At 51.8% G+C, this 25,427-nt stretch overlaps 1 protein-coding gene across 20 annotated transcripts in view; it reads left to right on the top strand.

The window, feature by feature from the left end:
* The window catches only part of MBNL1 (muscleblind like splicing regulator 1), a 65,157-nt gene extending 43,350 nt beyond the window's left edge, over positions 1 to 21,807 (top strand). For 10 of the 20 annotated variants that reach the window (XM_063167480.1, XM_063167468.1, XM_063167469.1 and 7 more), the window contains 9 exons: positions 1,511 to 1,711; positions 6,550 to 6,807; positions 7,674 to 7,727; positions 8,524 to 8,677; positions 13,964 to 13,999; positions 14,689 to 14,783; positions 16,575 to 16,702; positions 17,691 to 17,765; positions 18,539 to 21,807. In XM_063167480.1, coding sequence (XP_063023550.1) covers positions 1,511 to 1,711; positions 6,550 to 6,807; positions 7,674 to 7,727; positions 8,524 to 8,677; positions 13,964 to 13,999; positions 14,689 to 14,783; positions 16,575 to 16,702; position 17,691 — 927 coding nt within the window. In that variant the 3' untranslated portion in view covers positions 17,692 to 17,765; positions 18,539 to 21,807. Of the gene's footprint in view, positions 1 to 1,510; positions 1,712 to 6,549; positions 6,808 to 7,673; positions 7,728 to 8,523; positions 8,678 to 13,963; positions 14,000 to 14,688; positions 14,784 to 15,399; positions 15,585 to 16,574; positions 16,703 to 17,690; positions 17,766 to 18,538 lie in introns of those variants that run through there. The other 10 variants (XM_063167470.1, XM_063167472.1, XM_063167471.1 and 7 more) reach the window with 10 other exon arrangements.
* Positions 21,808 to 25,427: the final 3,620 nt, after the last annotated feature.

The following is a 25,427-nucleotide window of genomic DNA, read 5'->3' as shown; positions in this document are numbered from 1 at the left end:
TGCTGATGGGGCTGTAGGACAGGGGCTGTCCCCACTTAGACTGTGCAGCACATCCCAGTGTCCCTGTGAGCTTCAGAGCAATGCCAGCTGGCTCTGATAACATGCTCTTATTCTGCAGTGCTCAAAAGGCTGCAGGATATTTATATTGCTAGAAAATAAGCTCAGTAGAAAGTAAATGGGGTACTCTTATTTGCTGTACAGCAGGCACACAGGTGTCTGTTTGAGTGTATTGGGCTGAAATCAAACACCAGCATCTCTTAAGTTACACACTAACAGACTGGTTCTATTTTGAAGTTCATTATTACATAGCTGATAACCCAGTAATGAAAAGTGCAGTTAATTAATAGTGTATTTAAGGGTAATATTTAATTTCCTGTAATATTTGCCTGGTTGTTTTTCATTCACATGGATGAAGAATCATAAGCATTACAGAAATTATACCCATTTACACAACTCTCATTCTGTTTTCTCCAGTAATCCCTGCATGGTTTTGTTCATTATTTCCAATGTCTCTTGCTTCCAAACAATTCAGTCATTTCCTCAGAAATACAGAAACATGTGCTGTTCTCTGCTGTCTGCCTTAAATTGATATGAAACAGAGAAAGAGTTGTGTTAACTCTGTAGTTGTTTTTCACTCTAAAAATTAGTTGGGGAAAAGAACCTAAATGCCTTGAGTAACTGCCTTATTTAGATAGTGAAAGACAAACACTCCTGGCTGAATTTTATTTGGCAGTTACACTGCATTTGGGGGCAGGAGAGTTATTTAATCCTTGCCGCAGTGTTGGGTTTTCACAGCATTATTTGGGCTCCACACCCAATTATCTTCTCACCCACAAGGGTGCTTGACTCTCTTTTGAAAACTTGCAAACAAACAAAATAAAATCATGTTTGCATGTGCTCTTTCTTCCACTGGTTTAATGTTTTGGCCTAGCTAAAGCATCTCCCTGATGCAGTGAGTGTCTGATTATCTGCAAGGCCAGCCTGTTTGTAAAATGGGAGGATTGTGGCTGTGAAACCTCAGGAGTTCTGGGCCAGCTCTAGCTGCACCAGGGTCAGAAGAGCTTTGCCTGTGCCTGAAGCGGAGTGTGGTTGGTGCTTTGTCAGGGCTCTCAGGTGCCTTTCCCCAAGAGCCAGCATTGTACTGGTGTGCCCACGTTCCCCCGGTAGCCCCAGGCTCTGTGTGACCCCACAGAGTGTCTGTCCTTCATTATGGCATTGCAGGAGTGTGGATCCCCTGTGAGTTTGCTGCAGGAGCTGCCACGTGCTGTGAGTGTGCAGGGAGCAGGAGCAGGAGAGCCAGCAGAGGCTGGTGGGGATCCCTGTCCCATGCTCCTGCTCATTGCAACACCTGCACGGGTGAGCCACAAACACAGCGAATGCTCCTTTCCAGTTAGCAGCAGAAACTCACCTCGTTCAGCTCCAGAGCATGCTGAGCAGTTGTTTTGGTGACAGCATGGCACGCTGCTGCACAACAAATGTTAAATGTCTGTTTCCCTGTCTCCACTTGCAGCCAATGTTTTCTGTTGCGCCCAGCTTAGCCACCAACGCGTCAGCCGCCTTCAACCCCTACCTGGGGCCCGTGTCGCCAGGCCTGGTCCCTGCTGAGATCCTGCCCACGGCGCCGATGCTGGTGACAGGGAACCCCGGCGTGCCGGTCCCTGCCGCCGCCGCCGCCGCCGCCCAGAAGCTGATGAGGACAGACAGGCTGGAGGTAGGAGCTGCCTGCTGGAACTTATCTCACAAGTGCTATCATTTGTTATGTCTTCTAGGTGGGAAATACTTTCCTTGTGCAAGCAAATAATGCAGGTTTCACTTGGGCTGGTTATGTGGTATCTGTGTGACGGTAAGAACGAGGAGTGGTTGGGTGGTTGTACAGTAAGTTCAGGCTGCCACTCTGCCTCTGACCCTCGCTTGCAGAGGGAAATGGGAATATTCAGGAATGATCACGGCAGCAGCAAGGGTGCCCCGGAGCCGTTAGTGCGTGCCCTGAAGGCGTTGGCATGGTGGGGGCACAGCCCCTGGGCACTAGGGAGAGGTGCAGAGCTGCAGCTGCTGGGTGCAGATGACTCGGCCTCTCTGCTCGGGCAGACGGTGCCCACGCTCCGTGCTGGCCTCCCCACCTGGCTTATCACCCCCGCGACAGCCCTGACAAGTGTCGGTGCTCTCGAGCTGCTGCTCTCCCTCGCTCCGAATCTCACTTATCTGAAAGGCCTGACAGTGTTTTTAGCACCTTATCGGTGCTGCGGCAGCGTGGGCGGGGAGCCAGGGACGGGCTGCAGGCTGCCGTGAGCTTGGGGCACAGCCCGTGGGCACAGCCTGGGAGCACAGCCTGGGAGCACAGCCTGAGAGCACAGCCTGACAGCACAGCCTGACAGCACAGCCTGAGAGCATGGAGCACAGCCCATGGGCACAGCCTGGGAGCACAGCCTGGGAGCACAGCCTGGAGCACAGCCTGAGAGCACAGCCTGAGAGCACAGCCTGAGAGCATGGAGCACAGCCCATGGGCACAGCCTGGGAGCACAGCCTCAGAGTGTGGAGCACAGCCTGAGAGCACAGAGCTCAGCCCCTGGGCACAGCCTGAGAGCATGGAGCACAGCCTGAGAGCACAGCCTGGAGCACAGCCTGAGAGCATGGAGCACAGCCCGTGGGCACAGCCTGGAGCACAGCCTGACAGCACAGCCTGAGAGAGTGGAGCACAGCCTGGAGCACAGCCTGAGAGCACAGCCTGAGAGCACAGCCTGAGAGCATGGAGCACAGCCCATGGGCACAGCCTGGGAGCACAGCCTCAGAGTGTGGAGCACAGCCTGAGAGCACAGAGCTCAGCCCCTGGGCACAGCCTGAGAGCATGGAGCACAGCCTGGGAGCACAGCCTGAGAGCATGGAGCACAGCCTGGGAGCACAGCCTGAGAGCACAGAGCTCAGCCTGAGAACACAGAGCTCAGCCCATGGGCACAGCCTGAGAGCAGGTGCTTGGCAGCTCTGGCTGGGTTAAAAGGCAGCGAGGAGGGAGGCTGAGCAGCCAGGGTGCCCTGCTGTCACCCTGGTGTGTGCTGGACACAGCAGGGTGAGGGCTCAAGGCTGCTGTCTCCTGCACGGCTGCTGCTGTCTCCCTTCTGGCAGTGGGTGTGCTTACTGAGCTCAGGGGCACCCTGGGAGGAGCAAGAAGGATCTCTGTTTTATGCAGCCTGCTGTATGTGTAACTCTGTTCTTCTGCCTGTGCACTACCAGGGTTTAACTCTCCTTCCAAGGGAAATTAATTCCTTTTCCTTAGCTGCATCCCAGACTGACGGGCTGCTGCCCACAAGGGGCGAGCTGGGAGCAGTGTGCAGGGTCATCTGGCAGCCAGCATTTCCCGCTGCTGCTGTCACTATTCTCAGAGCTCACATCACCGCAGGTCACCCTCCTGTGGGATCACATCACTTCCCTTTTTAGAGATGTTTTCCCCGAGGGAAGCGTTCCCCAAAGCACGCTCAGGTTGCAGGGAGGCAGCCGTGCCGACTCCGAGCTGGCACACGGGGGGCTGCTTGGAATCACCCAGGGAGGATTTTCCCTTGAGGACTCTGTTTAAAGATGGACACCTGCCAGGGGTGGATTAAAACCAAAATGCAATTAGGTAAATTCATAAATAAATCATAATGGATTTGGAAATGAGTTGGAGAGGAGGATGCCTATGGTGGGAACCCTTTGGGGTGTGCTGCCAAGATCAGCTGCTGTGTTTGATTGTGCTTCCAGCCCTGCAGTGCCATGGAAGGTCAGGGTGGGACATGAGGGCTCAAAAGCATCCTGGTCATAAGCAGGCTGTACCATTGTCCCCAGGCAGCCAGGGAAGCAGCAGCACCCCTTTGTGTGCCACTCCGGGCAGCCCTGGTGCTGGCCACAGGCTGTGACTGCTGTGCACAGGGAGCTGATGTCGTCTGTGACCTCAGTGGGCAGGATTTGTCCCTCTGGATGCTTCATTCTCTTGATACTGCTGTTCAGAGAAGTGCTGCACTGCTGAGCCAAACTCCTCTGCATGAGAGGGAGATGATAGAGTAGCACTTTCAGGGTCACAATACTGTTTTTCCCTTCTGCAAATTCAGTTTAAACAGTGAAACATGTAGATGAGAACATAATTTGCAAATGCTTTCCAGTACAGTGGTCATCTGATCTGGAGTATCCAAATTTAGTATCCAAACACTAAAGGAACATGTAGTTTTTATGAACAGCAAAATATTTGAATGTACTTTATAGGCTACAGAAATGCGGAATGGATTCTGGGGATTCTGCATGACCTGGCTGTTGCCTCCCAGAGGAGCCAGCAGTGTCTACCTGCCCTTCCAGGGAGCTGCAGCCGTGGCATTGCCATTTGTTATGGCATGGTCAGAGCTTTATAAGGCTCCACTCACTCTCCCTTGGAATGAACTGTCCTGGAGAAAAATAACCACAATGATGTTAGCATCTAATCTTGGACTATGATTGGTTCTGCTTAGAATTTTAAATATTTATTTTCAAGAGTGATATACTCTGGCAGGAATTAAGTCAGCACACGTTCTGGCATACAGAGCCAGGCTGTTCCCAGGCTGAAAGCTCTCAGTAGGCACACCTGGGGTTTTCAGGGATGCAGGCAGACACCACAGCTCTGTCAGGCAGCACTGTGTCTTGTGAATTACTGTGAGTCTTGGTGAAGTGAGGTCAGGGACTGATACTAGCAGTGGGATTGCTTTCATCTGGATTTCACGCTGACAGCGTGCAGGTGTTGGGTGTCCAGTGCTTTCAGCCACTCCTGTACGGAATCTGCATCTCAGGATGGAAATGTCATGGCTTCAGGGTTTTCCACAGCTTTCCTCACACTCCTCCCCTGCAGGAAATAGCTCGAACAAAGTGTGGTTCTTCAGTGAACTAGAAAAGAAGCAAGAAGGACAGGAAAGTGAGAGAAAAATGAATTGCCTAACACTTTATCAAAAACAGCTGTTTCTGTTGGAATGCCATCATTTTCTATTGGAAGTGTTCCCAAGTCAGGAATGACCATAGCCAAGCTGCTGTTTCTTGCTTGGTTCTTACAGGCCATGCTTTGCCAGAAAGAAGCAGCTTAGAAGTTCTTGGAGCTGGTCAGCTTGGGGCAGTCAGGACTGTTGTGCTGGCTGGCATTTGTCACTGCAGGGGACTGGACCAGGGAAGGGATCTGGCTGCAGGATTACCTGGCAGGCCAGTGGATCTTTTCCAGCCCAGGAGTTTGCCTGAGCTGTTTCTGGCATGCTGCAGCATCTGTTCTGTGAGCCCTGAGCAAGAGGGCACGGGATGAGCAGGGGCCGGGCCTGGCTCAGTGTCAATGCACACCTGGAGCCTGTCACCATGTGGAAAAAGCCCATGAGCAGGGTCCTGCAGGAGTGGCCCTGCACAAATGTTTTCACAGCTGACCTGGTCCTGGTCCTGCAGGGGGTCGGTTCATACCCATGGAGGCTTTGCAGGTGGCACTGGCACGAGGGTTAAACAGCAGCCACAGGACTGGTGTGAAGGGGAACCAAACCACCACCAAATCTGGGTTGTTGCAGGGATCAGAGCAAGGTCCTTGAGGAAATACTTACGATCCAAGCTCACAGGCACCCACCTTGAACAGGAAATTCCATCTACTAAAGGGTTTTATTTTTATGCAGACCCGGTTGCTTTTGTCCCCTTGTTTCCGATGGCCTTTGGAAATCTGGAATGCAAAGTGTGTATTGTTGCAGTTTGGGGAGAGCTGACCATGACGGGAGCCTGTGTCAGTGTGTCAGTCAGTCTGTCAGACACAGGGTTGGATGTGTGCAGAGGGGGTGGCGTTTGTCCCGCCGGTGGTGCAGTCTGTGTCTGTGCTGCTGGAGTGGCTGGGGGTCTGTGTGGGCTCAGGGCTGGCTGGAGCCCACGGGGACACTGCGGGGGCTGTCACCCACGCAGCTGCAGTGTGTGAGCCCTCAGCTCCATCTGGCTGCTGGCGTGTGACAGCGAGAGCAGTGGCCGCTCCAGCTGTGGCCGCTCCAGCTGTTCCCCACCTCCCCAGGGTGGTGGCTGGGCAGCGCAGGGGCTGTGCCACCACCGTGGGCTCGGCTTGCTGTCTCCTGGCAGGTGCCTGGACTGTGGGGGCACATGGACACAGAGTGCCCACCTGGTTGGGCTCCCTGGGGGTGGCCACACACCATCCACTCACCCTAATGAGCACATGGAGCATATCCAGGTCACAGCAGGGCATGGCTGAGCACCTTGGGGTGCTTGGGTGGTGACCAAGAGCAGCCACGGCACATTTCAGGAGACAGAAACAGCCCCCTGGGCAGCTCAGTGGGAGCCAGAGTGACACCTGCTGTGTGCTTGGCTCTGGTCACGGTGGGGTTTCATGCTCCTTCACATCAGAAGTGGCTCTGGAGAAGCCAGACCTGGCTGCCAGGTCCCTGAGCCCTCCATGCCCCTGCAGTGCACCGCCTGGGCCAGGCCCCTTCCTCGTGGTGCTCTGGCAGATATTCAAAAAGCTTTCTCTGCTCCAAGCCGTGCCTGCAGCACCCATCACCCAAAGTGAGTGTCTTTCTTTTCCTGGTGTCACAGGTGTGTCGAGAGTACCAGCGTGGGAACTGCAACCGGGGAGAGAACGACTGCCGGTTCGCTCACCCCGCCGACAGCGCCATGATCGACACCAACGACAACACCGTCACCGTCTGCATGGATTACATCAAAGGGAGGTGCTCCCGGGAAAAGTGCAAATATTTTCACCCTCCCGCACACCTGCAAGCCAAGATCAAGGCTGCCCAGTACCAGGTTAACCAAGCTGCAGCTGCCCAAGCAGCAGCGACTGCAGCTGCCATGGTGAGTGTGGGAGCACTTGTGGACGTAGCCGTACGTTGAGGAGAGGCAATGGTGGATGTGTGTTTGTCCTTGCTGAGGAGGGTGCGTGTGCTTGGGGACCCGGTCACTACCCGGTGCAATGAGCTTTCTCAGCGTGTGGTGCCAGATGTGCTGTGAAGTGGTTCCAGACCATTGAGGTGTTTGACTAATTTTGCCTGCCGATGTCCGGAGTTCCTGTGTGTACCTCTGTGCGTGCATACGTGTGCGCGTGTCTGTACGTGTGGGCTCCTTGTGTCTCTGGTTGGCTGTACATCTGTGTGTGTGGGCAGATGTGTATCTGGCCAGCTGCACAGCCAGATAAACCCGTGTTTAGTTCCTGTAAGTCCGTGTTTGTAGAGGTGTAGTTCGGAGTGGATTACCGTGTCGCTGCTGTCCCCGTCCCGTGTCCCCGAGGGCTGGCGGTGGCTGTCCCGGGCGCGGCGCAGGCCCGTAGCGTTAGCAGCCGGGCCTGGCCCCGTGAGGAGTGGCGTGCTGGCGAGGCGAGGCAGCGCGGGGGGCTGTGGTGGCAGGGGTCCCGCCTGTGCTGAGCCCGTGGGTGTGGGAAGCGGAGCACCGAGGGGGCGGCAGGGCCGGCGGGGCGAGGCGGTGGCCGCGCGTGAGCCCGGCCGTGCGGGCACCCCCTGCCGCCCCGCTGCCCTGCCCGCCGGCCCGTGCATGCCTAGTCTTGTTACCGTTGTACACGGCATCCGGTGATTTGTTTTTATTTGTTTTTTCTCACCTCCCCAAATGCACTGCTGCCCCCATGACGCACCTCTGCTTGCTGTTTATGTTAATGCGCTTGACCCCACTGGCCATTGCCATCATGTGCTCGCTGCCTGCTAATTAAGACTCAGTCGGCTGTCAAATCACTGAAGCGACCCCTCGAGGCAACCTTTGACCTGGTACTATGACCTTTCACCTTTTAGCTTGGCATGTAGCTGTATCGTAGAGTCGAGTTTGGGGTTAATGTGTAGCAATGGAACGTCCCGGTTTCCCTCCCCGCGTCCCCGGCACAGGGCGTGCGGGCGGCCGGGCCAGGCTGGGTGCCCTCCCCGCCGCCCCCGCGCCCCGCCGGGCCCTTCCCGTCCCCTCCCCTCCCCTGTCCCTGTCCCTGTCCCTGTCCCTGTCCCTCCCGGGTGCCGGCGCAGGGGCGTTGGCATGGCTTGGTGGCGCGGAGGCGGCCGGGGCCGGCATGCGGCGCGCTCTGCATGCCCGGGCAGCGCTGGGGCCCGGGGACTGGGGTGTCACCGCGGCCCTGCCATCCACTCCGGACGGTGACTATTAACATGGCTTCTACGTGTGATCCTCATGGAGCTAGCAGTGCTGCTTCCCCAGAGCCTCGCTCCTGGCCCACCCGAAGCTTTCCCTGGCGTGGCACTGATGCCGGTGCCCGCAGCGGCCGTCCCGCCGCTCCCTGTGCCGCTGTAGTGGTAGGCAAACAGTGCTCCCTGGAAAGCTGTTCCCTCGCCTTTTATTTGGTAGTTCAGTCTGCTATGCCGCTTGCTTGCTCATGGAGAAACATGGTGCTGCCTGGTTATTTTGCCTTCTACTGATTTTTCTTTTTTCCTTTTTCTCTCTCCTTTTCTCCTCCCTCCCTCTCCCCTTCCCTCCCATCCTCCTCCACACCCCACCCACTCCCTCCCTTTTTTTTTTTCTTTTTGTTACTGGACTTTATTTTTATACCCATCCACCATTCAGGGAATTCCTCAAGCTGTACTTCCCCCCTTACCAAAGAGGCCTGCGCTTGAAAAAACCAATGGTGCCACCGCAGTCTTTAACACTGGTATCTTCCAATACCAGCAAGCTCTTGCCAACATGCAGTTACAGCAGCATACAGCCTTTCTCCCACCAGGTAAGTGCATCACTGGCCTTTTCAGGGCGGGAGCGGGGCGTTTCTGGAGCAGCACACCACGAGGCAGCTGTAGGTCACTGGTGGTGGTGCTGAGGCCGCTGTGCCAGGCACAGGCAGCCCCTCCAGGCAGGGCACAGCAGTGCCCCTGGGCACATGAGGGGCTGCCTGTGGGCACGCTGCCTTCTCTCTGCTCCTCGCAGAAGCTGGGTGGGACTTTTCCAGTCTAACACAAAATCAGCATCATGCTCTCTCACCCCAATCAGAATTTGAAATCTCCTCTCCTTCCTCTTTCCCTGGATTAACTGCTCTTCCTTCCACATCCCTCAGCTGTTGTGCTTGTTTCCTGTAAGACCCCTTGGCCTTGGCAGTGGTGGCTCTGAGTCACGCACACGAAGGGGTTTTTTAATGAGGTTTTAATGGGGTGCAGTGATCCCAGGCAGCACAGGCAGTCTCACAGGTGGAGAAACACAAACCTACACAAGCAGGCACAGTTTGGGCATCCACCACTGATGTCTCAGGGCTGGTCTTGGACTGAGTAAAGCCAAGTGCTTTGTTGTCAGCCAAGAGTCCTCGTGTAATTGGTGAGGAGTTGATGTCTGTACTATGGACCAAGCAGAAATCCTTTTGGAGGATTAGTGATGGGACATAAAGCTGGAATATGTGCTTTGGTTCTGCTGATGGCACTGCATGAGAAATGATCTCCACTATGTCCTGGGAGCTTCTGCCCTTGGTTACACAGCTGAGGTAGTTTGTTCCACTTGAACCCACACTAAAGCAGCACCATCATTCCAGGAGTGTGCAGAGCTGATAGATCTGTACTCAAAAATGGGATAGAGTCTGTGAGGACAGCCCTTCATAATGCAGACTGGGAAGGGGAAGAAATACAGCTAATCAGTCTCTACCCAAAAATTTAAAGGATTTTATCCAGAGCATCTTTGGCAAGTATGTTCCCAGGAGATCAGTACAGTGCCCTTTACTATTATGTCTTGATCTGGCATGCAACCAACTTGTGTACTTTAAATGGCACAAAATCAGTTTCTTGATCTAGTGCATTTTAATAATGCAAAAATGCATTGCAGCCACTGAAATGTATTGGTAAATGTTGCAAGGCTTTCTGGAGTCAATAGCAAGATGGGCTGGGCAAGCTGCAGGTCAGATCCCTAGCCCTCATATTAATAAAATCCATATAAAAATGCATAGGCAGTCACGGACTCATGGAACCACTGGATGGCTGGGGTTGGGAAGGGCCTTAAAGCCCACCTCATTGCAGACCCCCTGCCATGGGGAGACACCTTCCAATGGACCAGGCTGCTCAGAGCCCCATCCAGATAGACTCAGAATCCTTCCTATGAATGTTAAACTATTCACAGATCTCTTTTGGCACAGCATGACCAGTGGAGTCTGTAACCTGCAATTTTCTGGCTTCCATGAAAGCAGCAAGGGGCTGGATGGTTTCTGGAAGTGCTGGAGCTACAATTATACTTCCCCCTGGAACTCAGGAGCTGGGGTTGTGGTTTGTGTGTGCCAGACCCCATTTGCACCTCATCATAGACTGGGGTCTTTCCCACTGGCTCTTGACACACCTTACCTCAGCTCTTCCTCCAGCAGATCCACACTGGAGCCTCCAGGAGCTTGGCAGTGGTTCTTGAGCTTCATTAGACCTTTCCTGACCACTGGAGTTTAGTGTATGTTACACAATAAAAGTAAGGGAGTTTTTAGCCTGAACTATTATGAATTCTCTCTTTATATTTTTCAGATAGCTGCAATTTGAGCTTTCCAGTAGTCCAGTACTTTCCCAAAAGTTTGAAAAATGTCTTTGGCTTCTTGCCGTTTTTAGTTTATCCCGCTTCAAATGAGCTGGGATCAGTTCCTGTTTGGGCACAGTCTCGTGGACACAGAGTTTCTCCACCTGTCCCTGCGAAGCCACGGAGAGCACGGAGCGTGGGTGCCCCCAGCTCCACGGCCACGGAGCAGGGCCAGGGCAGCTCAGTGGCATCTCAATTAAAGTGACGTTTTTCAGGTTCACACACCCAAGGTGTGAGTGCTCATTTGTGTTCCTAGTTGCTGCAGGCAGAGCGTGCAGGAGGGCTGGAGGGCAGGACACCTGCAGAACCCACACAGGCTGGGTGTGCCCTGGGCAGGACCCTCCCCTCTGCAGGGCACTCACTGCTCATGTTCTCCCTCTGATACTGCAGGAAACCTCAGATACCTCCTCTGAGCTGTAAGGCATTGTTCTGGCTGCCTGTGTGCCAGGGATGTGATCGCATCCAGGGAACATCCATGCCTGGGAGTGGGCACTGCATCCAGCACGCCTCAAGTGATGAAATGTTCCTCAGACACTCACATCACCTCTCTCAGCTAAAGCTCCCTCTGTGCACAGCTTCCCTCTTGAGGTGTCCCCAAAACCATGGCTGCTGGAAGCTGCCTCCAGGCTGAGAGGGGGTTCAGGGCAAGAAAGAACCAGGAGCATTTGTGCTGTTGAGATAAGGGCAGTTAGTGTGCCGAGTCAGGAGGCTCTGCATGCCTGGCTTTGGTCCCTGGGTCCTGGCTGCCAGCTGGGGACACCTTGGCAGATTGGGTGACCCTCTGTGAACGTGCAGAGCTCCAGGTCCTCAGACCTTCAGCTGCTCCTTGTCCTGCAGTGCTCCTGGGGCTGCTGCAGTGCTCCTGGGGCTGCTGTGACATCCTGCCCCGTGCCTGGGGCCATGCTGTGCCTCAGCTCCCTTCTCCTCAGGGGTGTGAGTGCAGCTGCTCTGCCCCAGGTGTGTCCCCAGGTGACCAGGCTGGCCTTGAGAAGCGAGAGCCTCCAGAGCATGGGGTCAGGTTGGCAGGATGCTCCCAGCAGTGGGGTGGTGCAGCTGCAAGGGGCAGGGTTGCACTGGCAGCTGAACCCCAGAGCCAGTGAGGAAAGGCTGCAGCTGCCTCTGTGTCATGTTAACTCGTTGTGTATTTGTTCAATTACTGCAGCTTTAGCTCCAGAGACTCCCTTGCTCCTGCCTGGGACAGTGCCCAGAGGCTTTCCTAAAGGGACTTCCCTCCCTGGGGCTGCTGGGCCTGTGCAAAACCACCGCTGTCCCCCAAAACATTGGGGAGGGAAAGGCCACACACCACTGCTCGCCTCCACAGGAGTGCGTGTGCTGTCTGGAGTGTTGTTTTTAATTAGGCGTTAGATTGGGCAGAAAAAATAGACTGAGGGGGATAATACAAGGGAGAAAAGAGAAAAAATCATTAAAACAACAGTAAACCTAGAATATTTATAGAAATAGCTTTATTGTGTTGCAGAAATAATCTGGTTATGAAGTTGTGGCCATTTAAGTCGGAACATCCTCAAATTAAAAATCTGCCTTGTGCCGAACAGCCAGGGAACATTGAAAGTGAACATTCATTATTCATGTGTTCTCATTAGTAAGTCAAAGCGTCTAAAGTCAAGCTGAATATTAGGATCATAGCAAAAAATATTTTTATTACTGGTAAGAGGGTCATAAAACATAATATCTGTATTTGGGAATTATGCCACCCCAGCAAGCATTCCACTTTCTGCCTCATGTTCATTTGCTTAATTCCCTTTCAAAACTGTGGGCACTGGTCATAATGTTAATGATGATCATTCAGACTGGAATTTGGAGCTTTTCACTGAAAAGTGTTACAGGGATGTTTCAGAGTGGTTGTAACATCCAGCCCATGTGTAGCAGGTGTAACATACACTTGTGCATGGGGTGATGGACCATTGCAGGGTGCACAGCCGTGTGCATGGGACACCTCTGCAGAGCCACAGCTCAGAGCTTCTGCTCTGAAACCCCATTAATGCCACGGAGAGCCCACAAGAGGGACCAAGAAAGCAGTTCTGCTTACTGTTTGTACTTTTTAGCCAAATTCTGCTCCATTTTTTAATCTTGCGGGTGATTCCCTTGGCTTCAGCCGTGATTTGTGCCAGGGGAGGTCAGGAGAGACGCCCTTCCTTTACCCTTTCTTTGCCAGTGTGCTCAGTCTCTTCCACGGCACAGAGGAGTAATTAGGGAACAGGATGATGCCCTTGCCTTACAGATACAGCAGTGACAGAGGATAACCTTGGCCCCAGCAGTAATTAGAGTGGCCTGACTTCTCCCCTGCATAGTGAAATGCTCCTGAGGCTGTGCATCACGGCTGGGGCCGTTTCCTGTCCCCAGGACAGCCTGGCATGTCACAGGGGCAGCCTTGCCTGGCTGCCTCTGCCAGCATGCTAGGATGTGTTTCCATTCCCACTGCAACCTCATTCCCAGAGTTCAGAGGTTATTTCTGTTTCTGCTGTGTCACTCATCATTAACAGTGTTAATAAATGTTATTAGTTAAATTAAAAAGTAAATAATTTATTAAAATGAATATTCTGGAAGATCAGTATATGTTTATCATCTTGGAAGCAGAAATAGAAGATTGTGAGATCAGTCTGGTGGAAGGCATTTTGCTGTGTAACTTAAAGAGAATTGCCAGCTTGGTGATACTTTAAAATGATGCCAGAATGATCCTAAAAACACCTTCCTGCTGTGGCTCTGGTTGCAGGGCAGAACTCTGCAGGTGTGTGGCCTGAAGGGAGCTGGGGCTGTGAGCCCAGGCACCAGCAGCTTAAAATACATCCTACAGTGTAGAACAGAAGGCTGAGCAGGGCTTGTGGGGTGTCACTGGGAGCTGCTCAGGGCACAGGGACCATTCGGAGAGGAGAGGAGAGGAGAGGAGAGGAGAGGAGAGGAGAGGAGAGGAGAGGAGAGGAGAGGAGAGGAGAGGAGAGGAGAGGAGAGGAGAGGAGAGGAGAGGAGAGGAGAGGAGAGGAGAGGAGAGGAGAGGAGAGGAGAGGAGAGGAGAGGAGAGGAGAGGAGAGGCTCTCTCTGTCCCACTGTCCATCTGCCTGGATGGCTCCAGCAAGGGCAGCAGGGCCTGGTCCCTGGTCCCTGCACTGGGGACTGCAGGCACCAGGCAGGGTGAGTTGGAAGCGTCTCTTTTGATCTGAGAAGACAAGCTTGTGTCCCAAGGCAGGAAGGTTCCAGGAGCTGCGAGTTAGAGCTGAGGAAGGCTTTCCTGGCCATGCAGGGCCCAGCAGGGTCCCAGCACAGCTCCACCTGTCCCCGAGGCCTCGTTCTAACAGATCACTGTGCTATTGTGTGGTTTGATTGTGCTGACAGTTACATGCCGCTGTGCCCGTAATAACAATTTTTCTTCTTTGTTCAATGAAATTTCTAATTACACGTGTGATGGGTTGTTTTAATTCTTTTCCCTTTCCAAATCCACCTTCCTGTTGCAATGCATGATGAGCAGGCTCAATATTGTGCATGACACCCGCTACAAGTGTTGGTAGGTGCCAGCTTTGTTTCTTGATTATCTTAAACCTGTGGTGCAGCTCACAGACCCTCAAAATCCACTGCTAGATTTAATGTACAGCGCTCGTGCCAGTCCATCTCCCCGAGCCTCCTGCACTAACACCTGTCAATTAAATGTGATTGTTTTATTTAATTGACACGGACACGTCGATGTTAATTTTGTACAGCAGTTTTTTATTGCACATTGTTCCTTGGTGGATTTTGACTGGACTATGAGTTCCAGTGTTTAGAACCTATCTTGTGTTAACTAAAGACTGTATCTTACCATAACCACGTAGCTGTATTCTGTCCTTCTACGAGATTAATTTCTGTTAGCAGTTAATATTTGGGTTGAATTTCTAAAGGACAAAAATTTGTAAATGTAAGGGCATTGAAAAAACTCTCCTGTTGTTTTTCATATTGAAATGGTTAAGCTTGTTTGTGTCGATTTTCTTGATTTGATGGTAACAAGCATTTTCCCCTTTTTTTTTCTCTTCCGTCTCCCTCCCCTCCCTCCTGGAATGCTGTCCTGCTTTGCACTGTGGTTGCATGTCACGCGCTGGCAATGGTGTCTCGGGCTTTCTGCTGTGGTAAACCATGCTCAATGACCCTCCCACGTGTCGCTCTGGTCCCATACTGCTACACTCTTCTGTACGTTTGCTTATTTGATTTTCCTTCCGAAAGTTCCCATGGTGCACGGTGCTACGCCAGCCACTGTGTCTGCAGCAACAACATCTGCCACAAGTGTTCCCTTCGCTGCAACAGCCACAGCCAACCAGGTTTGCTAATTTACAGCTTTGTTCCTTACAGACAACTCGAAATCGGTGCTTTAATGAGCATGGGGGTTTGGATCTGACCTCTTGTTGGCCTACACATTCTCTCAGAGAGCTGCAGCACAGCCTAATCAGCCCTTAGCTGTGCTCCAAAGGTGCTGCAGTTCCATTTCTGATGCTAAAAATAATTGACAATAGAGTTTCTGACTCAGTCTTGACATTTATAGGCCACGCTGCTTATTTCTGTTCTCAGGGATGCAAAGAGCAAGGGATAATACACAAACCCATGATTTATTTCCATTTCTGTGGAGCCAAGAGCTCCTTTCAGTGCAGAACTCAGGGAAAGCCAGGGGAATCTTTGTGCAGAGGGGTTGCAGGTTCTTACAGTGTGAGTTTAGCAGTCCAAACATGTTCTGACTCTCCTCTTCCAAGCGTAAAACAAAACCCTGTGAGCATGGGCCACACACAAAAAGGCTTCCTTGAAGCCTTCATTGCAACCTTGTGATTCTCCTTGGAATGGCCCTTTGCTCTGAACAGAGCTCAGATAAGAAAATGCCCATTAGAGTCTGGGTTTGTTTCTCAGTAGGCACCCCAGTCATTGCCGTGTTTGGATGTATTTCAGGAACATGAGAGTAAAGCTTTACCACGTAAGTGATTAGAAGTCCTGCCAGGAAAGCCAGAACCAGTGCTCTAAAGATGAGTCCCTGGGCCAGAGGAGCGGCTGGAGCTGCACCTGAGCACAGGACGCTGTCAGAAAAGCAGATTTCTGCACAACACCTGGCTGAAACAATAAAAACGTTTTAAAGAGCCTCCTGTTCCTCTTCTAAAAGCTAATTGTTCTTTGAGATTTGCTGGGCAGTTAGTTGTCCATGCCAGGAAGTTGTCAGTCCTGGTCTGATATACAGTTCTTGCCGCCAGCTCTGTGGGATCACATGTGTGCCCTTTAGAAAAGGGAGCTCCAGGTTCTCCTCAGCGTTGTGCAGGTGTGCTCCTGTGCAGGTAAATGTCAATGTTAAGGCAGGCTTACCTGATGCACTCTGCTCCTGGCTCAGGACAGCCAGAGCTGCAGAGTGAGCCCCAGGGCCTTTGGCTTCGAGCCTTTGCACCTTTACCTGTTGAGCACTACCATTTTGTGCTGCCCCAGCTGTACATCCCTCATAAACCTGTCTGCTTCCTCATCTCTCAAAAATACAATTCCAAATGGCATCATTGCAGTGACACCTAGGCATGCACATCCCGAGCCTCCAAAGGGACCTGGATATTGTAGAATGCCAAAATCAGCCCAGATTAGTCTGCTCAGCAGCTAGCTCGTTCTTCTCTTGAGAAATGTTTGCTGAACGAACAGGGCTTTAAACTTGGCCTAACAATTTGTGTTGTGAAAAGCTAGTTCATAGGTGGGGCTACCTCTGCATATGTGCCACCTCAGCAAGCAACCTCCTGTATGCCCAAAGTCTCTTAATATTGTAGTTATTGCACCAGACAATTACTTTCAGTGTGTCTCTGTATACTGTGCATGTCCTGAGGGTTGTTAGAACAAGACAAGCCACAGAAAAAATAATTATTTTTAAATCCTCTCTCTGTTAGTAACCATGCACTTCCCAGGGAGACCACAGGGAAAGCCTTCTGCTGTAGAATCTGGTCATTTCATGCCTTTCCTCCCCAGAGCCTCATAACACCCTTAGTGCAGTTCTGCAGCCAAACCTCCATATATACATATATGCCCATATATGTATATACCCTGTGAGCAATGCTGAAGGTATTTAATGCCACCCAATGCCGTGTGCCTGCATGCCAAAGGCTTATAAAGATGTGGCCCTTCATCTGCCCGGGCTGGTGTGGAAGGTCCTTGGTCTGTTCGACAGCACTGCCCCTGATGCTGCTCCAGTCGGGTGCCGCAGCCTGTCCTGCAGCAGCAGGAAAACATGGTATGAGAAGCTTCATTCTGCTCCGAGCCCATTTCTGTGGAGTTGGCAATGCTGTGATGTGTGCGCTGCCAGGGGAGGAGAGGGCACACAGGTGGAAAACAGCAGCAGGACCTGCAGTGAGTTAGCTGAGAAGAAACCCCTGTTCTCTTTACTGGGCAGATTCAAGGCCAGCCGCGGTGCCCGTCAGCAAAAAGGGTCTTTCCAAGTGCCACGGCCATGTGGGATTGTGCAAATCCACGCCGTGTCCTAGGCCCCAGCTCAGTTCCCTGTGCCTGGGCACGTCTGCTCCCCTGGGCGCTGCAGCGTCACGGTGACCCGCGGCCAGGGCGCAGCGTCACCCGTCAGTGGCACTGCTGGCACTCTGTGTAATCCTGGATTGTTAAAGGCACGCTGGGCAGATGGGCCCGTGAGGGGAGCCCCGTGCTCAGCCCTGCGTGTGCAGCCGAGCCCTTTGGGGTTGCTCCCTGCTGGGGAGGCTTTGCGTGCCGGCCGCTCCGCGCGCTGCCGCAGCTGCTGTGGCAAGGGCAGAGCCCTTCTGTGCCAGGCATCTTCACCAGCTCAGGGCATCGCAGGCTTGGCATTCAAACCCCAGGACACCGACAGCAGTGAACACTTCACAAAAATCACACTGAACCCAGGCCACTGTAGAGTTCATCATCTGAGACACTGAAAGCACAGAATTTTGTGTAGGCCAACAAAAAGGGCTATTTTCAATTACTGCACTGCATGACTTGTAGATGTTAACTTCTCCTATTTCCTGAACAACCAGTATTAATTATTTATATTTGTCCAGTAGTACTTAACCCAGTTTTCCAATTATAAGTTGCTATTGTAGTACTTCAGTTGACTTTAACTCATAGTTACAATATAAAATCCACCGACTCACAGCTGATCCTCCCTTTCCCAAACTGATGTTCTGTAGCAAATGCTGTGCCTCTGGGTGGGCTCATTGCACCTGTCACTCACTGTTTACATTTCTTACCTGTAGATACCCATAATATCTGCCGAACATCTGACTAGCCACAAGTATGTTACACAGATGTAGACATTTGGTCATCAAACAGTAAGTTCCCAATGAGTTGTTGCTGTATTTTTTCTTACTCTTATGTGTGCAATTTGTTGCTGTAAGGGACAGAATGTTTTTAACTTCTTTCTAATAAACCAGTAAGCTCTGGGGGTGGAGGCTCTGACCCCTGAGGGGCCATTCCTCTCTGGGGGAGATCCCACGGGTACCAGTGGCCACATCATGTGTTAGTGTGCACATGCCCGCCCAGCAGAATCAGGGTTCATAGAGGTTTATGCTCTGTCTGTGGTGACCTCAGCACTGAGCTGAGAGCATGCTTGGGGGGAAGACAATTCCATCAGGTTCTCTTCAGAAAGAATGGCTTTTAAATCTCAAAATTTGGAACTCCAGCATTTCCTGGGTTTGGAAACACTTAATTCTCCTGTTGTTGTGAGATTCCCACCCGTGCAGCCGTCCCATCCCAGGATGGCTCCTCTTTTGTGTTACCTTCCTCTCTCCTGTGCTCCATTCCTGCCGTGTTTTTATTGAATTCCTTGGCCATAATGGAATTATTTCTGAGGGTGAGGAATGACCCTTTGGCCACAGTGGGTTTGTAACCACAGCTGCTCCTTTCAGCTGAGCATAGACATTGTTAAAGTGCTGGAGTGATGCAGGGAGGGTGGATGGCACGGGCTGGGGTGGGTGGGATGCCTCGAGTGGGATGGGACGGTTCTGCTGCCCTGCAGGGACACAGCCCCTGTGTGGAGCTGGGGCTGGTGTGAGTGACCCAGTCCTGGCTGTGCCCAGAACACTTTGTGCTCTTCCCTTCCCAGATGGTATCGGCGGCGAAGAGGCCGGACTGGGGTGGGAAGAGGCCGAGCTCATTAGCCATAGTGTATGTAAATACTGTCCAGCAGCACTGGGAACCCCTCAGCAGTGACATCACACATTGCATGTTAACGAGACGAAGCGAGACCGTGGGACTCCACTGCACACTGTTGCCTATCTACTTTGTACATTGAATTGGTATTTGTGCTGAGGTGATTCTCGTCCGGCCCGCAGCATCGTCCGCCTTTCCCGGCGCCGCCGGGCGCCGCTGGGCTCTCCCCACGCCGCCCGAAAGACCGACGATGCTGTAACCAGACATCTATTATGTATTGGTACGTCTGTAGACCAAGATATAATTTTTTAAAGTAAGTTTATTTCTTTCAAGGTTTACAAATAACGAAGGTGCACCTTGTATTTAAAATTGCCATTATAGACGAGAGCGTGCATGCACAGTAATTTTTTGTTTAAGAGTAATATTTTTAATGTAATAGATTGTAAGAAATGAGAAGAGAGGAATCTGACAGAGATGAATGTGCCAAGCAAAACCACAACTGTGTATATTTTAAAGCACATCAATGGCTTTAAGTACCACGTTGTTAAGGATTCTCATGAAGTGCCATAGACTGTACATCCATCAGAGTATTATTTCCGCAGTGTTATTTTCAGAACCACGTTTTCACTGACTTGATGAGTACTGATCAGTCAAAGGGCACCATTCTGTTTCAAACCAAAGCTGTCTCAGAAATGGCCAATTGCTCCTCACAGCCAGTGGGCAGCAGCAGAGAGATGCTCCAGCTGTGCATAACCCTTACGGACAATATTACCTATAAACTCTCCCAAGGCGTTGTATGTCGTATTTATGCATAGTTACTGTATAAGGTGATCTGCAAAGGGAAAAGCCATTTCTGAGACACAGTAACAAATGTTTGAGGAACTTCTTTTGCTCTATTTATAGCCTCTGTCTCGAGTCACAAGGACTATAAATGTTTTGCAGAGATGGGTTTCACTTTAATTCATCAAGTCCCGCGTCCGCGGCGACTCTAAACAAAGACGCAGAAGCACTGACAGCAGATGCATGACAAACCAAAATAGGACAAATGAGACGTTAATTAGTGTAGAAATTGGGTGGGTTAATACTCGGGTGAGTTTTATATGTGATTTTTTTTTGTTCAGATTAACTGCTTATAGCCTTAGAAAGCCTTTACAAAATAAAAACAAACAAATAGATGTGCATTCAAGTTCTAAGAATGGATTCATCCAAAGGAATTCCTTTTTGTGGTTTGGATGTTGCAGCCAGTAAAGGATATTTTTGCTCTGTTCAGCCAGGGGCTGCCTGGGGCCAGGCCCCGGGCGGGCAGGGAGGGAGAGGCACGGGTTCGGTTCTAGAACTCGCCATACTCCGAGTTTACCGCGAGTTTTTATGCTTGAGAGAGATGCTTTATAGATAAGAATGATGTGTTGATTTTCCTGATTGTACTGTACATCTATTAAAGCCTTAGATTATTACATTACGGGTTAAAACCCATACCAATGTAATTTCAATCGTGTTAAGAAAGTATAGGTGACTTCACATGTTATTGTAGTGACTTACCATAGAGAATTTACTTATTTTTTTCTTGTTAAAAGTGTAGTTTTTATTTCTTACATTTATTAGCTCGTTTTCATTTTCTATTACCAGTTGATACCATTTCAGTTCATAGAATTTTGTTTTATTAGAGTTTACTGATGACTTTTTCAAAATACAAAAAAAAAAAAAGTAGTTTTCTTCATAACATACTCAGTTTGGAATCTATATGTAGTGTCTTATGAGTATTCGTATTATTGTTAACTAAATGATTTCTATTTTACTGATCTAATACGACAATGTAAGAATGTCAGTCATTGTTAGTTCTTGTCTAGTTTTCATTCAAAGAACAAAGATCTTTTATATGGATATCTTATAATTATATAATCATTGCTAAGTAAGAAGTTAAGTTGTTGCTATGGCAACAATCCTGGCAGACAATTGAGTAATATTTTGATGATTTATTTTGTTTGTAATTAGTTATTATGAGAAAAAAAAATCTAGTTCCTAGATATTAGAATAAAATTTATTTTCTACTGTATCCATTTCAAATGTTAAAATATTGTTTAAATATTTTTTGAAATCCCTGAATATCAGGCCTTGTTATAAATAAGCTGCATAATCAATAGATCAAGGGACTTTTTGTTGATAATCCAAATACTCAAAGTTTACGTAACAAGAATTCTAGTGTGTGTGTGCAAACTCTTGAGGGTTGATTATGCTGCAGTTGGGACGTCGAGAGCGAAGGTTGACTTTTTGCACTTCTGTATATAGTCAAAAAAGAGAGAAACCTGTATAATAGTAAGATCTTATTTTGAATAAAAATGTCTATAATTACAAGGAGTTTTGTTAAGGCTAAATAAAATGACAGGCTGAACAAAATTGCTTGCAAAAGTGGCACAGAGTTAGCACTCCATCCCCCTTCCAAAAAGTTGCTTTGCTTTATGTGGACAGCTTGTAGTTTGCCAGGATTTTTTCAGCTGGAAAGATCTGCCATCCTTCCGAGATCTCATGACTGACAGAAGCTCCACTGGGTCAAATCTGCCTGAAAATCATTAAGAAACAAAAAAAAGGAAAAAAAAAAAAAGGAAAAAAAGAAAAAAAAAACGCAGGTACTTCAGCCCATCCAGGGAATCATGGCTCAGATATTCCGTACATTATTCAAAATCTACTGCATGTTTAAAGTATCAAAATATATTAAAGATATATGCTATTCAAACCAGTTTCTGACAATTTCAGTGGTTTCTTGTTCACAAAAAAAGATTCTTCAAAACAAGTACTGACATTCACAGAGTTCAACCATGGACAGGCAAACGGATCAGCACCCGTAGCTGTAGGGTAGGGGATCGTGTTCTCTCGCAGGGGTCCTGTTCTTTCAGCAGGTGAGGAACAGCCTGGGAGAGGTTCCCTTGTCATGGAAGCCGTGCGGGAGCCCGCTCGTGCTGTGGTGCCAGGGCTGGGAGCTGCCACAGTCAGTGATTAATGAATTAATGAATTAATGAATTAACGAGCTGCAGCCCCCGGGCCATCTGCTGGAAGGACGGGCGCGCTTGGGTTTGCTCTTACGTAACCACAGACTTACTTTGCTTGTAGTTGCTCCAGTTATGTACTCTGTCCTGGGCTGCAATTTGGGTTTATGCTTATTTTATTATTACTGCTATAGTTGACCTTGCTGTATGGAAAAAATAAAGTGAAATTGCCCTAATAAAAGTTCTCTTTCTTAATTATCTTTTCCTCTACCAGGTTCAAAGCGGCTCCACTGCGTTACGTAGGCTCAAACGTGTCTGTGCACTTCTGGGACTGCCCACAATTTATTTTATTTGGTACTGGGGCTTCTCTGCACCAGCACGTTCCACCCACAGATGTGTATTAAAATGCCACCTGTTGAGGATATTCCTGTTAGATCCTGGGGGGAAATGCAAAGCACCAGGATCTCAGAATCAGCCCCCGCTGTTGTTACCCTCCTGTGACAGCACCTTTGAGGTTCAGGGACACACTGGGACCCCAGGCCCTCCCTGCAGGGAATGAATGGGGCACAGGGAATGAGGGGGCTCGGGGAGCTGGATCCTCAGGGAACTGCAGAACAGGGAGCGGGGCGTGCAGGGAATTGAGGGTGAAGGGAGCGAGGGGAGCAGAAACCTGGGGGTGCAGGGAAAGGGGGAGCAGGGAACGAAGGGAACTGGGAAGGGAGCTGAGGGAATGGGGCTGCAGGTGAGTGCAGCCAGGCAGTAGCTGACATTAGAGGGAGCTCTGTTGCCACGTGTTGCAGTTCCTCTGTTGCAGTTCCTCCAGTTTCCCACAAATCACTGATTATCAACATTTTTGATCACAACGTCACAACTTTGATTGATTGAAGGAAACGCCTCGGGGCAGTTGTTTTCCAGGGGGATTGTGGGCGTCTCCTGTGACCCCCAGCACGAACCGGCCTTTCCCAGACAGGTCTGTTGGCCCCGTTCCCCAGCTCAGCACACCTGGACACTCCGTTCCTCCTGGCCGAGCACCCCGGCCCCTGCACTCCCTTTGTGCCATGCTTAGGATGGCACCGGCATCTCATTTATCCCCACATTCGGCTGCCAAGGGCAAACAGCGTGTCGAGCAGCGCCGGTGTTCAGAACTGGCAAAAAGAGCCCAGCTCGATTTTCCTCTGTAGCTTCGGCTGCGGTGGCGCCCGGGTCTGTCCCGGGTCCATCCCGAGGCTCTGCGGGGCCCTGGAGCCGGGTCTGTCCCGGGGCTCTGCGGGGCCCTGGAGCCGGGTCTGTCCCGGGGCTCTGCGGGGCCCTGGAGCCGGGTCTGTCCCGGGTCTGTCCCGGGGCTCTGCGGGGCCCTGGAGCCGGGTCTGTCCCAGGGCTCTGCGGGGCCCTGGAGCCGGGTCTGTCCCGGGTCTGTCCCGGGGCTCTGCGGGACCCTGGAGCCGGGTCTGTCCCGGGTCCGTCCCGGGGCTCTGCGGGGCCCTGGAGCCGGGTCTGCCCCGGGGCTCTGCGGGACCCTGGAGCCGGGTCTGTCCCGGGGCTGTCCCGGGTCTGTCCCGGGGCTCTGCGGGGCCCTGGAGCCGGGTCTGTCCCGGGTCTGTCCCGGGGCTCTGCGGGCTCAGGGCAGGGAGAGGGCGCGGAGCAGCAGCTCTGCCCGGGGCTGTTGCTGCCGGAGGATTCAGGATTCAGAGCTGGGGTGCCGAGCAGAGCCACGAGAAGGAGCCAAGGCGGCTCGGGAAGTGCGGCTGCGGCACCTCGGATCCGTGCCCCTCTCTGAGATGTGGCACCTCGGTGTCCCTGCCACCCTTTGGGGATGTGGCACCTCGCTGTGCTCGCCACCCCTCAGGATGTGGCACCTCGGTGTCCCTGCCACCCTTTGGGGATGTGGCACCTCGCTGGCCAGTGCCAGGACAATGACAACCACAGGAGCAGCAACGACAACTGTATCAGTGGTGAAAAGCAAAATAAACGGATTTTGTTCAAAGGATCACCTGTGTTTGCAGCTGGGAGGCGTTTCTGAGCTGGGGGAAGGTTCTGGGCCTTCAGGGAGGGAGGAACAGGAACCTGGGGAGAGTTCAAATCACCTCTGCTCCCTGGGCAGGAAATGGTTGCAGGAAGAAGGAAGCAGAATAATTCTGAGGGTGGTTTTGCTCCAGATATTGGGTGCACCGGGCGTTTTGGGTGCTGGCTCTGCCCTGAGGGGTGGCAGCGCCGCCAGAGCCAGGGAGACCCCGACTCGCGGTGGCCAAGGGCTCTGGCTGTGCCCACCGTGCCCGTGGCATCGGCCGCCGTTGGCAAAGGGGGGGAATGTGCCCAGAGTGCCTCTTACCAGCTCTGCCAGCTGCTGCTGGCTCCAGCTCCTCAGCTCGTGGTTTCTGGTGCAAAAAGGAAAATGATGTGAACATATCGTTACTGCACAAAACCCTGTTCTGAACATCTGTGCTGAAGTGAAAACTTCATCCTAAAATAGATGCGCAGATAGAGAGGAGCAGCTCATAGGAGAGAGCTGGAGGGAATTCACAAAATCCAACTTGGCCTATAAAACTTTTGGGGGGTCCCTGAGCCTGTACCAACATTCCCTTTTGAGGGTCCCCCTGCTCACCTGTATCCACCTCTCCCCATACCTGGCATCAGTCACTTTGTGCCTGTTCTCCAAAACGCCTCCACGCTGTTTGGAGGATATGTCTCTGCTGTGAGATGCACACGCTGGGTCTGGGCTGCCCTTTCGTGGGGTTATCCACCGGTCATTTCCTTTGGAAGGGCCTCCCGTGGCCTGGCAGTGCCGGACACCTTCCCCAGGGAGCCTGTGGAGCCCCATTGCTGTGAGCCCCCGGCAGAGCCATCAGTGACAGCCCCTTCCTGGCGTGCCCGTGCCACCAGGGCAGGCTGGCTGGAGGTGCTGCTGCCCGGGGCAGCTCTGGCTGCAGTACCTGGCCAGGACTCGGTGCCCAGCCCAGTGCCCTGGGGATTCCCTGCCCTGGGCAGTGGTTCAGAGCCTGGAGTGCCAATTCCCTGCAGAGCGAGGGGCTGATCCCCCCAGGGTCCTTCCCTGCTGCCTCTGTGCCTTCTGACTCACCAGCAGGTGCATTGAGCAATCCTCTCTTTCCCAATCTGTTTTCGTGCTCAGGAATCCAGCCACCAGGTTGCTTCGAGGGCAGCAGGAGCCCAATCCAGCTGCGAGTTCCCACACGCAGCTCGGCAGGTGCCGGCACAACCCCGCCTTTTCCAGGGAAGGGAGGCAGGGCTGTGCCCAGTGCCCGCTGCTGAGCCCCAGGGGCTGCCACCGGCTCCCCTGGGTGCCATCCTGGTGCCATCTTATTGCAGGGGTTCCACACTGTTGTCTGCTTATCACAAAAGTTTCACGCCTTCTTGATATTGTTCTGTGGGCAGCTCTTCAGAACGCTGATTGCTTCTTCTTCACAAAGCACCCAACTGACTCCACTTCCCCTCTCACCCAGCCACCCCACTCTTTTATAGCACTCTTCTTCTCATTGGGTACAGTTGTGACCTGTTAGAGTCAGGCCTGTTCCTAATCTTTGATAATTGGCCCAGCTGCAACCCCTCAGGGATGAGATTACTTTCTACACGATCTTTATTTTCTAATATTCTATCCCCCTACCCCATCCTGCAGCCTGGGCCAGCCCTGGGTGGCTCTCAGGGCGGGCAGGGCAGTGGGGCTGCCCAGGGCCAGCTCTGTCCCCTCCTGTGGGGCTGGCGCAGGGATCAGACAGGAGGGGACAGGATGGGGCCAGCCCCGTGCCCCCAGGTGCCCTAACATGGCAATGACCCACGGGCAGCACCCGGTGTTAGAAAGGGCCAGAGCCCCGCTCTGTGTTTGACGTGCCTCTGCCGTGTCATTTC

Source organism: Melospiza melodia, chromosome 12, assembly GCF_035770615.1.
Source record: "Melospiza melodia melodia isolate bMelMel2 chromosome 12, bMelMel2.pri, whole genome shotgun sequence".
NCBI classification, from domain to species: Eukaryota; Metazoa; Chordata; class Aves; order Passeriformes; family Passerellidae; genus Melospiza; species Melospiza melodia.
This window is presented reverse-complemented; position numbering and strand designations above follow the sequence as displayed.